The 13963-nt window shown below is 44.0% G+C and overlaps 1 protein-coding gene across 1 annotated transcript; it reads left to right on the top strand.

Annotated features, from left to right (window-relative positions):
- Positions 1-239: 239 nt before the first annotated feature.
- Positions 240-13152, top strand: LOC309889468 (ubiquitin-associated protein 1-like; the record flags this gene model as incomplete). Its single annotated transcript, XM_082782323.1, has 3 exons — positions 240-258; positions 887-1011; positions 12157-13152. 3 exons carry the CDS (start codon positions 240-242, stop codon positions 13150-13152), a joined length of 1140 nt encoding a protein of 379 aa, XP_082638449.1.
- Between the last annotated feature and the right edge of the window lie 811 nt (positions 13153-13963).

The raw sequence follows: 13963 nt of genomic DNA, 5'->3' as shown, positions 1-13963 counted from the left end.
ACCTTGCCTATAATTCCAAAAGGTTAGACCAGTTAATCTAGAAACTGGCTACAATTTACGTTATGGGTTTTCTCACACTTCTTCACAGCAGCTCATGGAAAAAACAACAACTTTAGTCTGGCTTCTTGGAGGAGCTTGAGTTGTTGGTGATTCTGCCTAGTGAGCTTGCAGGGTGCTTGAAAAGTTTTTGTCCTAAAACACTATAAATGCTACACGTAAGTGACAGATGTAAAGTACAGATGGAGGACCATGGAATAAGTTTGTGGCCCCTCACTGGAGTGATCACAAATCAGACTGGATCCAGTTAGATTGCCTTGTTTGAAAAGTCAGAATTGCTACACTCAATATTCTTGAGCTATTTCACTGTGTTTTGTTTAAAGCGGATCACCTGGACCGCTTTGTCCTTGTGACCACTTCTGTCCAAATGTTACTTTTCACTTGTATGTCAAAACTTTTTTTGTTTCTTAGCTGCTCTAGAGCTGGGTCATTTTAAAACTTGCTTTGAATATAACAAAAACTGATGGCTCCTTCTATAGAGGCATAACAGAACGCAACATTCAGGAGAGCTTCAATTTCTGGTTGTGTAGGCAGTGTTGTCATGAGGGAAGCTAAGATGCTGGAATATTAACTTCAAGATCTGCTTAGCAATTGGAATGTTTTAAAATATAGTTATGGACTAGAATATTCTTTTAAAAATAATAAAACTGAAGCAATGAAGTCTAGGCATATTCAGTGTGTTTCTTATCACGCAACTTCCTTTGTATTGAGTCAAATTGTGTGGTTGGGGTAGCAGAGAAAGAGTAGCTGCCACATACAGAAACATGAGATTTAACTGAATGCATCAAATTTGTAAGGTTCTTGATACAATTTCTTCTTGTGATCTTAGGGCCTTTCAGTTATCTCGACGACGTCCCATTTAAGATAGGAGACAAATTTAAAACCTCTTCGAAGGTTGGATTACCCATTGGTTTCTGCCTGCCTGATTCTTCTCAGCTTGTCAGAGAAGCCCAGGTAAGGATGGTTTGTGCACTTCTGCTCTTTCCTCTGTGACCCTAGGTCTTCAACATGTGATGCTGTGAACTATATTTTGTTCAGGTGTTAGTCTTCACCGTGCTATACTGTTATTTCATAGTCTGCTAGAATGTAGAGGAAGATAATATTGTAAGCCATGCAAAAAGTTTGTACTACTTATCACTATAAAAAGTCTGATGGCATTTATTTTAATGTATCTACTCCAAAAAAAAACACAGTGTTCTTGTGTAACAGATAAAGGTTTAAATGCTACCCTGACATTGCTAAACTAAGTTGTATTTTTAAGAGGAAAGATGGTAAGAATTGAAACACCAATGCTATGGCATACCCTCAAACAGGGTTCTACAAGTATGAACATATTCTGTGCTATCTCTGTTTTCCAGCCAAGCTGGGGTTCAAATACAGTACGCCTGGTTGGATTGCAATGCCTCAAATAAAATGATGTGATCATGTAGGCTATGCCTTGCACAGAACTACTTGGCTTTTTTTACAGTTCTGGTGGGAGCTATTCAAAATAGTAAAAGTGCATGGAGGCTAAATTGACCAAAGCCATGTACCTAGTATTTCATGCGTCTAAACATGTGTGTTTGTAAGTATACAGCTATGATAGCTCTGCTCAGATGGCAAAGTGTGGAATGAATAGTGCCCAGCACTTCTGCCAGTGAGTTGTGTTTCAAAATCACCTTGTTGATAAATTGCATGTCCCATCTCTTAGAGCTAAGGGAAGGGAAAACTACTTAGTATAGAGTTGAGATAGGTCTCCAGGTTCTCTCTGGAGCCTGCTATGGGATGGATAGCACAGTGTGAGTCCCAGAAAAGCCCAGCAGAGGCGTAGCAAACCTTCCGACTTGTTGCTCTTCAGAGCTAGGATAGGATGTCTTATTACCCCTTCGGTTATGTGACATCATCCTGGCAAGCAGGCTGTAATTCTTGTGAGTCACAGGTAGGTTACACCCTGGACTTAGCTTTGTAGGCTGTGTTCTCTGAATGTTTTGTCATGATATGGAGGGCACTAAGGGTGTTTGGTCTCTGTAAGATATTAAAGCTTCACATATATTTAGTGTGTTCAGAATTTTGTCCTCTCAGTCAGGCTACCAGAATGGCCTGTGCGCTGGTAGTGAGTAGCTTATCTAAATGTCTTATGTGCTAACCCAACTCTGAAGGAGCTGATGTCAAATGAGAAAAGCTTGTGGGATCCAGTCATGCCAAGAACAGTGGCAAAATCTGCTACTATTGAAAGTTGTTCTCAGAGTAGCCAGCACATCCCCTTTGGCTGGTGAGTCCTTAGCACAGGTATGAGAATGCTGATACCTCTCCAACCAGTGGGTCTAAAGTTAGTGTCAGGTCCCTTAGGAATCTTTTAGGGGGAACTGATAAATACATTAATGCTCTTTGGAGGCAAAAGTTACTCTGCTGTAGTATTGAATGCCTTGTTCAGTGGCGCCAGATCTGGGTGTGACTGTCTATCACGCATGACATCGCTGTCACTAACACTTCAGGCTTCCACTTATGAGAAACATCTCAAATAATTTTCTTCAGACAGGATCTTCTGTGAAGCTATTTCATTTGTGATTGCAATGGTTGGCGTCCTGTCAATCAGGAGTGCATTTTAGTAAACAAATCATAACCTTTTATTCCCCATTATCCAACACCTGATCACCTCCGATGTTTCCTCATTGGCTGAGTACTACAGGTTCACAAGCTACTCGACGCTCCTCTATACCATATATGTACAATTTTTCTTTTTTTCAACCCTTTAATTTCTCCTTTCTTATGCTTTGAGAACTTGTGATCTTTGTTTTACTGTTCTCAAACTGCTCATCCTGTTTTTCTCAAGCTTCTGCCTTATTTTGGAACAGTGAGGCCTCCTGCTGTCCACTTATCTACTTTTCTACATTTCTCCTTATTATGACTACACAACTACCTTTGAATACAGAAGGTTAGTTTTCTACTGCAAAAACACAACTTTGTTCCTCACAATTCCCCCCTCTTCTTTTCTTACTCCTCTTGTTGTTTTTGTACCTCTTCACATACCGCACTCTTGAGTTTTTCCAACATTGAGGTGCAATATTCTTCTTCGGATGTCACGGGAGATGATAGATATACAATGCCATTATTATTACAATACAAACAAACAGTTGTTTGATCCAATTCTATTCAGGTAACTGCGAAATTAGCTTCTCCCAAATGTTTCTAAATCCCCAGAAAGTGTCATCTTGAGCCATTCTACGTAGGATCTTGTTTTGCTTTTTTTCCCCCCGAATATTTTTGAGATCAGTCAAATCTGTCCCATTTGATCTACATATATACAGCAACTAGTATTAATTATAGTGCACACTCCTCCTTATGAGGTTATTAATAAATCTAATGCTATTTGATTCTAGAGTACTATTTTTGCAAACTTATCAAACTTATTTTCTAGTTCTTCAATATATTTACAATATTTTTGTATTTGGAGATATTTACAATGTTTTTTTCTAATTCAATCACCCCTAAACAAGATAAAAAACACTTTGCAAAACTGTGAAATGCTAGAGAATTTTACTAAAGGATTATCTGGAATCCGCTTAATTCCACGTGTGGTCTCAAGGGGGCTTCGGCTTTGTGGGTGTTCAATAATAGTTACATTTGGAATTATTGCCTCCAGGGTGCAATCTCCCTTCCATCCTAGGGGCAACACCTTCCTGGATTTATTGCCACATAGCCAGTACCACCCCTTGATATTTGGAACAGGCCTTCTGGTTACAGGATTCTCATGTTGTATCTGGTGTGCACTATGTATATTAGCGTTCCCGTAGCTGCCATATTCGGTATACAGTATAGATTATTCCCTACTTCATGGATATTTCCACACCCAGGGTCAGTAATATTGCCTCCTGAGTTTTCTATCATTGTTTAAAAGGCACCTTTGATAACACAGTATGTTGTAGCCAGGACTATGCGTAGGGAGCTCAACTTCAAAATCTATTCCTTCCCGGGACTGAGTAAGATCTGTCATTTTTAGAAATCTAGAGAATCCAGACAGAGTTGCTGCTGGAAATAGCAATCAGGGACAAGGCGTTTTCAGTCTTTCTAGGCATCTGGGTACAAATCCAACAATTATTTCACTTGAGAGATGTTCTGGATTAATTGGAAATGCCGAACTTTCCCTCCATCCTATCACTAATCCACTGAGAACAGGTATTACTAAGATGAACTTAAAATACATCATTTCTATATGTATATATACACCCCTATAATAATTAAGAAATAATAATTAAGAAACAATAAAAATCACAAACTGATAAGGATTCTTCTGGTGGGGATCGAATATCCCCCTTTCTTTTTCTCCCACTTCCAGGGAGTGTTCCCTGGAAACACTCCAATTCTGTGTAATTCAATCCCTTTTGCTCAATAATTCATTAAGAATTCTTCTAAGGAGAAGTTAAAGGTTTACAATAGATACTTTCAACAGTTTTAACCTTAAAAGTCTTTGTTAAGGCAGTCTCTCAGGTATCAGGGTTAACTGATGCTTTTATCTAGGAATGAGTCCACCCTTTCTCAGCTGTTCTTACTGTTGTCTCAGTAGTCAGGAGCACTTGGAACAGTCCGTTCCACTCAGGTTGCAGCTTCGATTCTGCAGTTTGCATCAGATCCCAGTCTCCACGGGTCCTGAGAGATGACAAAAAGGATGACAGCCCGAGTATATAGTTCTTAAGAAAAGCATCTTTTGTCTCAAATTGAGGTAATCCATTCCCTTTGTCCAGGTACAGCAATCCAAATAGTATTTCATATGGTGAAACTCCCACATCTTTTCTTGGTGCAGTTTGAATTCGGAGAAGTGCCAAAGGTAAGCACTTTGTTTGGGGAAGCTGAGTTTCCAGAACTTAGTCAATTGCTTCTTTTCTGTCTGCTCCACCCTTCCAGAAGAGGAAGGATGCCAAGGAGTATGAAATTTCCACTTCATTCCTAGAGCCCTTGCAATATTTCTGGCATAAAGTGATTTCCTTGATCAGAGTCAATATTTTCAACAATTCCATACCTGGGAGTTCTTAGAATTACTTTAGTTACTATGTTCACAGTAGCAGATACTGAAGGGAAAGCTTCCACTCACCCTGACAAATGATCGACCAAGACTAATAAGTATTTACATCTACCTACTCTAAGGAGCTCTGTAAAATCTACCTGTACATTTTGGAAGCATTGAATTCATGATTCTCCCCCCCCCCCCCCCCCCCCCCCTTGGGCTGACTGTGGATAATTTTCCTATTTACCTTTTGACATATTATGTAACTGCTGCATACTTGTTCAGCCACAGTATATATATATTCCTACGCATACATATTTCCATAGCACAGCGTCACATATTGCTTGAGTTCCCCAATGACCCTCTTGATGTAAAACTGTTAATATTTGCCTCATTAGCACTTTATTCATCATTTTTCTCCCCTCAGGGAGTATCTATTTTAGTTCAGATTTTGTGACTCCTAATTCCTTAAAAACCTCTTTCTCTTAAAACTTTTTACTTCTTTTTAGTTTTGGGTAGGGGTAGCTCAACAATTCCCTCAATCTTCTCTGGATTTTCTCTTCATTCCCCCCCAGACAGTAGATGCCCTAAGTACTTGACTTCTCCTTCTATATATTGTAATTTTTTTTCCAATACTCCCAAGCCTTGTTTTCCCAGAAAGTTGAATAGTTTGTTAGTGTCGTCTTTCATGATTGTTTTCTCTTGTCCTGACAATAAAAGATCATCCACATATTGTAACATTAACACTTCCTTTGGAGGTTGGAATTGCTCCAAAATTTCTTCTAGAACGTGCCCAAATAAATTGGTGGCCCTGTAAAGCCCTGAGGTGAAATTGTCCATCTGCATTGCTGCTTCCGCCCCATTTCAGGGTCTTTCCACTCAAAGGCAAATATATCTTTGCTCCCAGGGTCTGAGAGCACCCCATTAATAACACCGTTATTCCAGCCTGACAATTTGCTATTTGAATGCCCATTTTCATTATTAAATCCTTTCCCAACAAGTTAGTCCCTGCCTCGGGTGCATACAATAATTGCCCAATGATCTTTTTATCCCCTAGTCTCAGCTTGGTGTCCCCAAAAAGTGGCACTGTTATTCCAGCCCCTTCTACCCCTATCACATTTAGGGTTTCATTAGTTAATTTAACCCTTGATACTTTACAGGCCAGTAATGACCTAGCTGCCCCAGTGTATTGGGTTTGCATGGCAAGGTTCTGGTAGTGGGGGGGCTGCAGTGGGAAGAATCCAGCAGCTGCCCCAGGTTAGATAAGGGCCAGTTTCAGCTGGCTCCAAAGGGGCCCACCACTGCCCAGAGCCAAGCCATGAGCAATGCAGTTTGTGCCTCTGTGAGAGCGCATCCAAGAAAAGGAGAACTGCTGCACAACAGCAGCTGGGAGAGTGAGGAGTGAGAAACCTCCCAGCAGACACCAAGGTCAGTGCAGAGGAGGGGGGAGTGCAGTGCAGAGGTGCTCCAGGTGCCAGAGCCGAAGCCCCCACCGCGGCCTCCTTCTTCCACTCCAGATACACCTATTTGAAGTGGCTAGCCTGGCCGCAGTTAAAACATCTTCTCAAAGCCTGTCCTTGCTAGGATTCAGGCTGCAACACAGGTAGCTTTCCTTGTCTGCCATTCCTTCGTCTCTCTTCCTCTCCTTTCCATCCTGGCCCTCTATCTCTAGCCCTCTGCCTCACTACCCAGTACGCTGTGAATACCATTAGTTTCGCTCTCGGCTTTTCCTTCTCTTCTCCCCTCTTGGTGTACACCTTCATACTACCTGCACTGTTCACTCCATCCTCCCACCTTCTGGAGCTTTTTCTGTGTATCTGGCCAGGCTTTAATGACAAAATGAACTTTCAAGAGTCCTTAGGCTACTGGGTCCTCAGGTTTCATCCCCGAGTACTTTCTAATTCTGTCCCAGAGTCTCTCATATGATTTCTATGTCATGCATTGTTATTATTTCAGATGGGTAAGCGGATATTTCTGCTCTATTGGAATTACTCTTGGTCAGAGGGGGTGGGGGAGTGGGGGTGGTGTTAGTTCTTTCCCATTCTTCCATAGCTGCCTGGCAAATCATTCCCCTCCTAAACATTCTTCTCCAGTGAATAACATACTCAAGATTGACATTTTTCCCCCCAGGAATACAAACTAGGCCTTATAGACGCATTTGACTGTTCTGCTAGGCCCTCAATTAAAGACTTAATTTCCTTCATAAAACTCCTAACCTCTCTGCTGGTAAGGGAGGAGTGGCACTGGCCCTGCATGGCCAGAGGCCCCACCGGGACACCCCCCCCCCTCTGCTCCCGCTGCTCCGCACTCCCTGGCACGACTTCTCCAGCTTGGTGTCCCCAAAAAGTGGCACTGTTATCCCAGTCCCGTCTACCCCTATCACATTTAGGGTTTCATTAGTTAATTTAACCCTTGATACTTTACAGGCCAATAATGACCTAGCTGCCCCAGTGTATTGGGTTTGCATGACAAGGTTCTGGTACTGGGGGGGCTGCAGTGGTAGCCCCTGTGAGAAGAATCCAGCAGCTGCCCCAGGTTAGATAAGGGCCAGTTTCAGCTGGCTCCAAAGAGGCCCACCGCTGCCCAGAGCCAAGCCATGAGCAATGCAGTGCAAAGGTGCTCCAGGTGCCAGAGCCGAAGCCCCCACCGCGGCCCACAGAGAGGCCCCTAGTGGGGAAGGATGACCCCCTCCCACAGCCCATGGTGTACCACGGCAGAGCAGATGTCCATGCAGCAGCCTGTGGAAAGGAGCCCATCCAGGAGCAGGTGATGGGGGTGGGGTGGGGGGGTGGACCCCAGGGGGTCCCAAGGTGGACCTACTCACTCCTGACAAATAGACCCCACGGCACAGACCCACACCTGGAGCAGCTCCCAAAGAGCCCATTTCTCGCTGCCCATGGAGAAACTCACGCAGGACCAGCCCAGGAAGGTCAGCACACCACGAGAGGAACCCCACACCAGAGCAAGGGGGACGGAGTGGTGGAAACGAAGCACCATGGGCCGACTGCAGCCCCCACTCCTGGCCCCCTGTGCCACTCAGGGCAAGGAAGAGGTGGAAGAGAGTGGATGGGGGGAAGGTGCCCCCAGCTTGTTTCTGTTTCTTACCGCTCCAGCCCATCAGCAATAGGTAATAAATTTTATTTATCTTCCTATGCTAAGTCTGTTTTGCCCACAATGATAATTGTAGAGTAATCCCCATTGAGGTACACTTTGAGGAACCCTTGAGGTATACTTTTTCCTTTATCAGGGAACTAGCTTTCTGAGAAGCCCCGACTCCCCTATTCTGAATTTAGAACAGCAGTCTTTCCTCCTTCTTCCACTCCAGATACTCCTACTTGAAGTTGCCGGCTGTACTGGGTCTGGCTGGGATGTTAACTTTCCCTGCAGCAGCCCATACAGTGCTGTGCTCTGCACTTGTAGCTAGAACAGCAGTGGTATCACACCAGGGTTGTGTCTGCTGCTGAGCAGTGCTGGCACATCAGGACTCTCTCTAACCCTTCTAGGGGGTGGACAAAAAAGTGAGAAGAGAAACATCTCCAGGGCAGCTGACCTAAACCAACCAAAGGGATATTCCATACCATGTGATGTCACACTCAGCAATAAAAGGTGGAAACAGGAAGAAGAGGGGAGGGGTGGGCTCTCGTTGTGAAATCGTCGGTCCTCCTCCTGAACACCAGCTACGTGCGTTGAGGCCCTGATTCAAGGACGTGGTCAAGCATCGCTCATTTGTGGGAAGTAGAGAGTAATTTCTTTCCTCTGCTCTTCCATATAGCCTTTATTTATTTTTTTTTCCCTTTTGCCCTCCATTTTCCACTTTTCCTTTTTTTTCCCCTTTAGTTAAATTGTTTAGTTAATAATAATATTTCCTTAATAATTTTTTCCCTTTAATTAAATTATCCTTATCTCAACCCGTGAGTTGTTCTTTAATTTACTTCTTCCCCTCCTCATCTAAGGAGGGGGGAATGAGAGAGTGGTTGTGGTGTTTAGCTGCCTAGCATGGTAAAACCACCACACCGGCCTGGCCACACTTAAAACATCTTCTCAAAAAGCCTGTCCTTGCTAGGATTAAGGCTGCAACACAGGTAGCTTTCCTCATCTGCCATTCCTTCTTCTCTCTTCCTCTCCTTTCCATCCTGAGCCTGATTTCTCCCAAAAGTCCCTCTATCTCCAACTCTGCCTCACTACCCGGTATGCTGTGTTCGCTCTCTGCTTTTCCTTCTCATCTCCCCTCCTGGCATACACCTTCATACTACCTACGCTGTTTACTCCATCCTCCCATCTTCTAGAGCTTTTTCTGTATATCTGGCCAGGCTTTAATCACAAAACAAACTTTCAAGAGCCTTTGGGCTACTGGGTCCTCAAGATTCATCTCCAAGTACTTTCTCATTCTGACCCCGAGTCTCTCATATGATTTCTGTGTTGTGGGTTGTTATTATCTGTTGTGGTTTAACCTGGCCGGCAGCTAAACACCACACAGCTGTTCGCTCACCCTCCCCCCTCCCTCTCTGGGATGGGGGAGAGAAACAGGAAAGTGAAGTCTGTGAGTTGAGATAAAGACAGTTTATTAAGATAGAAAAAATAATAATAACAACAATAATAATAATAGTACTACTACTAATAATGTGTACGAAACAAGTGATGCACAGTGCAGTTGCTCACCACCCGCTGACCGATGCCCAGCCTATCCCCGAGCAGCCCGGCCCCCCCAGCCCTGGCCAGCTACCCCTATATATTGTTCAGCATGACGTCAGATGGTATGGAATATCCCTTTGGCCAGTTTGGGTCATCTGTCCTAGGTCTGTCCCCTCCCAGCTCCTGCTGCACCCATAGCCTGCCTGCTGGCAGGACAGAGCAAGAAGCTGAGACGTCCTTGGCTTGGTGTAAGCCTAGGCCTTATAAACGGATTTGACTGTTCTGCTAGGCCCTCAGTTAAAGACTTCATTTCCTTCTTAAAACTCCTAACCTCTCTCCTGGTAAGGGAGGAGTGGCACTGGCCCCGCATCGGCACTCCCTGGTGCGACTTCTCCAGGCACAGCATCAATTGCAGTCCCTGCTGCTTAGCTGCAGACTGGGTTAAACCACAGCAGGGGGAGTTCACATAATGTATTTGTCCTTGTCCCACTGGAACCTCCCTAAGAGGATACACAGTTAGTGTTAGTACTGTTAGTATCAGGGAAGGCAAAACTCTCAGTATATCTTCTACCTTGTTCTAATTCTTGCCAGAGACTAGAGTGCACTCCTTTTCCAGGGACAGCGTCAATTGCAGTCCTTGTGTCCCCTCCTGGAGCAGCTGCCACTGCCTCTGGTGCAATATTAGGATTATAGAGAGCATAACTTGATTCCTCCTCTGAAAACAGAACCTTATTGTTTATATATAATTTTCAAGCCTGAATTTTCATCAGACCTGTATTTTGGCCAAAATACTGAAGTTCCTTTTATTGGCTTTTTAGGCCAGACAATTACGCAATATCAAACCATTTTTAAATTATATATATATTTTTAAATCTTTTTCCTTAGTTTTTGGGTTGTTTTTCCAAATCTTTATCATTCTCTCCAAAGGACTGTCTTTAGGCACAATCCCAGGGTCTCCAACCCCACCCTGCTGACTCTTGGAACCCTTAATCCCCAGCTCTTCCTGACGTGCTGCTGTGGACTTTACCACCCACAGGGTACCACACGCCTTCACCTAGGATTAGGACAGAGGTGGGGTGTACTACCAAGCACCTCACTTCACCGTGCTCGAGGTACCGTACACCTAAGGGCCCAAACCCCCGAGACTCTCTTTCACTCCTCTCCTCTCTCTTTCGCTTTGTCCCTCTCCAGCCGAGGGGACTTCGTTCGTCCCCTTGCAGGACCACCGAGCCTCACGGATCGGGACTTCACGTTCGCTCCACACTAAAAGTATGTCTCATTCACACTCACACTCATTCATACCAGAGTCTCTCCAAACCCAACTCGAGGCAAGATACGGTAAAGTTTCCCTTATCTCGGTCCATGCACGGCTTCCTGGTCCAGGTTATCAGCAGTAGTAATCCCTGTGCCTGTTCCCGATCTGGGCTGGACTATCTCTGGGCTGTGTCTGTGTATGTTTGTGCTTGCCTCCCTTCTCCCCAGAGCTTCGCAGAGCCTGTCTTCAGACTAACAGTCTCGGTCCTTTGCTGGCCATACCGAGACAACCCACCACCCCCAACGGGACCGCTGAAATCAGCGGGGTGCACCTTCCTGTCTGTGGTAGCAAGAACTCTTCGGTAGGCGACAAGATCCCGGACGAGCCCCCTAATTGTGAGAAAAATCTCAATAATTTTCTTCAGACAGGATCTTCTGTGAAGCTATTTTATTCGCGATTGCAATGGCGGGCGTCCTGCCAATTAGGAGTGCATTTTAGTAAACAAATCATAACCTTTTATTCCATACTACCCGACACCTGATCACGTCCCCTGTTTCCTCATTGGCTGAGTACTACAGGTTGAAAACCTACTCGATGCTCCTCTATACCATATATGTACATTTTTTCTGTTTTTCAACCCTTTAATTTCTCCTTTCTTATGCTTTGAGAACTTGTGATCTTTTTTTTTTTTTTTTTTTTTTTTTTTACTGTTCTCACACTGCTCATCCTGTTTTTCTCAAGCTTCTGTCTTATTTTGGAACAGTGAGGCCTCCTACTGTCCACTTATCTACTTAGCATTTCTCCTTATTATGACTACACATCTACCTTGGAATACAGAAAATTAGTTTTCTACTGCAAAAACACAACTTTGTTTCTCACACTCTGACTGCATCTATTTTCTTGTTGGAAGAGGGGGAGAGAGTTGTGAAACTGATCTTGTGATCATCAGTAGCTCTAAACAAAACTAAGTGTAGGATGGACACAAAATACGAGATTCTGATCCAGACTATAGCCAGGTTTTGCTGCAAGAGGTAAAACGAACTACTGCTGGTGTCTCCTGGTTTTGCCATTCTATAGGTTGTAAGAGATGCTGGGGAAAAATTGTCTGTCTGTGATGATTCATGTAGTTCTTGCTCTGTGTTACTTGTGTTACTTCTGCTGTAAAGTAGTAGCTGTGATTCTTATAACTTGTCTTTATTTTTTCCCTCTTTCCCTCTCTACCACTGGTCAGTATGACTTCTCCCTGGAAAAGAAAACAATCGAGTGGGCTGAAGATATCAAAAAAATTCAAGCTGCCCAGAAAGGAGCTGAACGAAAGGCAGAAGAAGCAATAGGAAACTCAAAAGCAGCCCCAGAGGACAGCAACAGACTGGGGTTCTCAGAGGGACCTTGCCCTGAGGCCATGCCTCCTCCTATTAACCCCATCCTCGCTGGTCTGCAGCACAATAACATTCTTACTCCCATGCCAGCCGACAGCAGTGCTGTGAAGCAAAAAGTTCTTAGTCCACCTCGCCCCAAAGCAGACTTCAACCCAGCTGATTTTGAAAGTGAAGAAGACCCATTTGACAAACTGGAATTAAAAACTATCGATGATAAGGAGGAGTTAAAAAACATTCTGGAAATCCATGTCGGTACTACTGGGCCGATTGTTGCCCAGCTGTTAGATAGCAGTTTGCCCAAAGGAGGGTCTGAGTCTGTGTTGCAAGATCAGGAGGTTCTGGCATCCATAGAAAGGGCCACGTTGGACTTCAAGCCCCTTCACAAACCCAATGGCTTTATCACTTTACCGCAGTTGGGAAACTGTGAAAAGATGTCCTTGTCTTCCAAAGTGTCCCTGTCCCCTATCACTTCAGTGAGCAATATCAAATCCCTATCCTTTCCTAAACTTGACTCCGATGAGAGTGATCAAAAATCACCAAAGCTCATGAGCACTTTTCACAGCACTACCTGTCTCCACAACAGCACTTTTCTCAGCTCTTTGCAGGCCTGTGCTCAGGCTAAAGCTAGCGAACTGAACGGACACCATGTGGTTGGTCTGTCTGCTTTAAATGAGGACAGTGGCATGGAGACATCAACGTTATCCTCTCCAACCAGGCTGCCTTCCCTGGCTGTGTCAACAGTTTGTACGGAAGAAGAATTGTCTCAAAGCACAGTGACCACGGTAAACACACGGTGGATTAAAATTGAGTTCGTGGGGGAGATGTGGAGGTGTGGAGGCAAATGTTGATTCTAAAATGTCCCGTGGCTTTGTATTTAGTTTCATTTAATGTGTGGTGTGTAGATAGGACAGATCATGTACAGTAATTCTTTTATGTGGCAAAATCATCAGCTCAACAGGTCTTCATGCTGACAGTTGTGAACCTCAGACTACTGCTCACAGGCTTCTTCTCCCTGCTCCCCTCCCATCTCTGAATTTGAAACCAATTCTGGTGACTTTTTTCAGCTTCTCAGCTCTTGTTGTTCATAGTTATACATAGCTGCATGCCTTTTGAGGTAACTGTAAGATTTCTTCCGTGGTTTCTTACCTGTGAGGGTGGGAGGATTGCTTTTTGGATACCAAAAGCAGTTTTGAAGACCATCTCAGATTTACAGATTTTGGTTGCTGTACAGCTCTGAGACAGGAGTTTGAAGCTTTGTTGCTTCTAACTTATAGCAAGTTCTGAGAGTACTTCAGGGTGTGGTGGTTTTACCGTGCTGGGCAGCTAAACCCCACAACCGCTCTCTCACTCCCCCTCCTTTAGATGAGGAGGGGGAGAAGTAAAGCAAAGAACAACTCACGGGTTGAGATAAGGATAATTTAATTAAAGGGAAATAATTATAATAATTAAATAAAGACTACCATGAACTAAACAATTTAACTAAGGGGAAATAAAAAGGGAAAGGGGAAAAGGGAGGGGAAAAGGAAAAAAATAAAAAGAAGGGAGGAAAACAAACAAACAAAATAAATGAAGGCTATGTGGAAGTGCAGAGGAAAGAAATTACTCTCTACTTCCCACAAATGAGCGATGATTGACCACGTCCTTGAAGCAAGGCCTCAA

Source organism: Aythya marila (genome assembly GCF_965140915.1).
Source record: "Aythya marila genome assembly, chromosome: W".
In the NCBI taxonomy this organism is placed as follows: domain Eukaryota; kingdom Metazoa; phylum Chordata; class Aves; order Anseriformes; family Anatidae; genus Aythya; species Aythya marila.
The sequence above is the reverse complement of the archived record's forward strand: the minus strand, read 5'-3'. Positions and strand labels throughout refer to the sequence as shown.